This window comes from Triticum aestivum, chromosome 5B, assembly GCF_018294505.1.
Source record: "Triticum aestivum cultivar Chinese Spring chromosome 5B, IWGSC CS RefSeq v2.1, whole genome shotgun sequence".
Taxonomy (NCBI): Eukaryota; Viridiplantae; Streptophyta; class Magnoliopsida; order Poales; family Poaceae; genus Triticum; species Triticum aestivum.
In genome coordinates, this window is record NC_057807.1 from 574,041,826 (window position 1) to 574,045,299 (window position 3,474).

Consider the following 3,474-nt stretch of genomic DNA (forward strand, 5'->3'; position numbering starts at 1 on the left):
TATATATAGTAGGAAAATTGCCCGTGCGTTGCAACGGGAGAAAAAAAATCACACACCCATGCTCTGTGCTTCACAATTGACTAAAAATATCATACACGTGATGCTTATTTTGAGTTACCGACACCATACAATAAAAATATGGTATGCTTCGTCCGACGACCAGGCATGCATACTTTTGTCGTGTGTGCTAACCGTGAAGTACTTGTCATGTAGATGTTCTAACTTTCTGTTCTATTGTGTACATCTTTTTTGCAACTGGGTTGAATCTTTAGTTCTTTTGTTTTGTTGATTGGCTTCACGTTGCTCTTTTAGTTTTTCCGGTTTTTCTTCATGGCCATCCATGCCTAATGCTCTCTATCTCGTTTACTTCTTTGTTCCCTAGCATTCATGACTGGAGATTGCAACCCAAATTGCTTGCCTTCATGAGAGTTTTCTATGATTTACTCCCTCCATTCCAAAATATAAGTATTTGTAGAGATTTCACTATAGACTACATACAGAGCAAAATGAGTGAATGTATACTCTAAAAGGCGTCTATATACATGTGAATGTAGTCTCTATAGTGGAATTTCTAAAAAGACTTATATTTAGGAACGGAGGGAGTAGAAATCTATTGTCGATGAAACAAAGAAATAGATTAGATTCTGCATCATAAATAGAACATACATAGCTACTCATAAATTAATCTCATGAGCCTGCAGATAAGCATCAAATATGCGTTGTTTGTACAGTAATGTTTTACTTCTTCCCGGCAACCCCTTTTTAAATTGTGCAACTATTTTGGCTACCAGTTTAAGTTTATATTAGCCAACTATGATATTCTATCTAAATCCTTTTAGGTGATTATCACTACGTAAAGTTATTGTTATCCTATATAGAATTATTAATGTCTTCAAATCATGATAGTAGGGTATAACAACTTCTGTAATTACCTTTGTTTAATAAAGTAAGCTAGTTCACCAAAGTAGGTTACTTTTGTTTACTATATTTTTTTGTTTAAATAATAATATTTTTGTACTATGGTATCCCTAAATATGGTTTCCGATAAGCATGGGTGAGTTAATTAATGATGACGTATGTATTGCTAGCGTCCTACAATTTAGGAACCAAAAAAAATGTTAGGATGTTGTAGATCAAATCGTCGTTGCCTAGTGAAAAAAGCATACCACATCGCCAGATTAATTATTGTACTACCATCAAACAATATTTTTTTATGCATGTAACACTTTCAAAGTAATTTTACCTTGATACAATTGTTGGTTTTCCTCCATAGCATTAATGTTTGGGCCCGAAGTATGTATAAGGTGGTTGCCAAGTCCCTCCATACCAACATGTCCATCTTTAAGGATGTCAGGCATGGATTCATTTTTCTGATCCCGAACGATAGCTTCATTGAGATCAACTAAAGCCTATATTGGCATGACACGTACATGTCGTTTTGACGTCAATGGCTTATTATGCACTTGTATGAACCGGGATCAAGTGGAGAAAATTTATTTTATATTTACTTTACTGAATGTGTAAGCACATATGTTTTCGTCGTGTGTGCCTTAACCTCTGTATATATGTTAGTCCAATATATTGTCTGATCCTTATTCATGTATGTATGGTGTTTGTTTATTTTCAGTTTTTGCGCCCTAGCAGCTAGTCAGAGTGAGGGACATACACATAGTCTAATTCAATTTTTTTGATATGAGTCAAATTCAACCTTAAAACAGAAAGGCAATGTGTGCGTGGTTCAGAGAACAAAGACGCACACACTAACACGCCCAAGTGATGGACTCGAAGATTTTTATCGGTGCATGAAGGATTCAAAGTCTTAATCTCGTAAAAAAAGTCCAAACTATTAAAAACAGAAACTGTGAACCTGCATGCACGCTAGTATAAAAAAAACTGTCTAAAAAAAGATAGCCACACACGTCGGCTGGTCTAGAAGAAACCAGCAGCCGCATCGCTAGCGCTCCTCCGCAGAATCTTATCTCCTCAGTTTTTCTTCGCTGCGCTAGTTATTCACATGCCGACCTCCCCTGGGACACGACGCCGCTGCCGCTTGCACCCACCGCCGCGGTGCACGCCACCGAATCTCGCCGCTCCCCCGGATCCCTTCACCACCCCGGCCATGGGGGCTGGCTCCCCCGCCTAGAATCCCCGCTCCCCCGGCCATGGCGCGCGCTACACACCCGCGCAACCACCGGGAATCCCATGATGGGCTCCTCTGCAGAGGAGCTAGCTCCGCACCGTGCGCTCCAGCACCGACGCTTGTGCCGTTCAACAGCGACGGCGGCCATGGCCATGCTCACTCATGCTCCAACGCCGGCCGTCCTCGCGCAAGTCCCTTTTCCTCTGTATCTTCAGATCCCATCCCACCACCCGAGCGCCTCCTCGCGCCCTCGTTGACGATCTGCAGACTGCAGTAGCAGCAGCAGGACCCCCGCCGGTGAGCTACCTCCTCCCTCCTTCCTCCTCCCTCATCCCCTTCTACCACCGGTGTACTACCTCTCCTCACACTCTCTCTTACCTCTCGAAAAGGAAGCAGCAGCTCCACCGCACAACAACGGCGCTGCGGGTGTCACTCTCGAGCGCCAGTTCACGGTCCCAGCGCCCATCTACCTGTGCAGCGCGGCCGCTAACTTGGGCAGCTCGATGAGGAACGCCGGCGGCGCCCGGGTGCCCTCGTGGATGGCCAGGCTCAGCCGGCAGCGGCGGTGCCTGAAGAGCGTCACCGCCGGTGCGTGGTCCGCGAGGAGGGCCCTGCTGCCGCTGTGTTGCCCGAGCAGCGCGCCCATCATGAGCGCCAAGACAGCTCGCCCCATTCCTGGGCTCGGGCGGCGCGGACGCCCGCCGCGACGCATCACCCGTTCCTTGGCTCCTGCGGCGTGGACGCCGGCGGCAAGCGGCGACGCGTGCCCGGCGGTGGAGAGCGCAAATGGATAAGCGGCGGTGGTTCCTGGTGGTGAATCAGTTTAATTAAGTATCGCGGGGTAGATTTCTAACTAATCGAGGGTTTTGTTGCAAAAATGAAGCGTTTCCTCAGGTTAAAATAGGACTGCGGGTTGATTTCTTAGAAACAGAGGGGCTTTTATGCAAAATCGCTAGCGAAGATTTTGCAAAGTTGAGGAATTTGAAAAACTGAAGAATTTCAAAACTGAGGAATTTCAAAAAATGAAGATTTTCAACTTTGGTGGTGGCGTGACCCACCGTATAAGAATGATGATTTCAGACACCGCGTATAATTGTCGTAGGGTTTTGAGAATCAAATTCTTCATTAATTTCTTCACACTTAGAGTGTTATTCTTTATTGATTGAAGAAAAACGTTTCTTCACGTGTTGCACATCTAAGTCATCAATTTTGCGTAAGTGTTAGGATGTGTGTTCTTTTCAAAGAACATTCAAAGATTCTAAGATATTTAGCTCACACCGTAACTTGCTAAATCTCTTCTCATCCAAGGGCTTTGTGAAGATATCAGCCAGCTG

The 3,474-nt window shown here is 44.8% G+C and overlaps 1 protein-coding gene across 1 annotated transcript; it reads left to right on the top strand.

Annotated features, from left to right (window-relative positions):
• The first annotated feature begins 1,941 nt into the window (after positions 1-1,941).
• On the top strand, positions 1,942-3,223 carry LOC123116972 (uncharacterized). Its single transcript, XM_044537834.1, has 2 exons — positions 1,942-2,437; positions 2,530-3,223. The coding sequence occupies exons 1-2, from the start codon at positions 2,303-2,305 to the stop codon at positions 2,932-2,934; spliced, it is 540 nt and encodes a 179-aa protein (XP_044393769.1). The 5' UTR covers positions 1,942-2,302; the 3' UTR covers positions 2,935-3,223.
• The last annotated feature ends 251 nt before the right edge of the window (positions 3,224-3,474 follow it).

Excerpts from the sequence above, each read along its gene's own strand:
- LOC123116972 (XM_044537834.1), top strand. The coding sequence starts at position 2,303 with ATGCTCCAACGCCGGCCGTCCTCGCGCAAGTCCCTTTTCCTCTGTATC. Across the intron at positions 2,438-2,529 it reads CAGCAGCAGGACCCCCGCCG|GAAGCAGCAGCTCCACCGCA; the intron begins GTGAGCTACCTC and ends CCTCTCGAAAAG.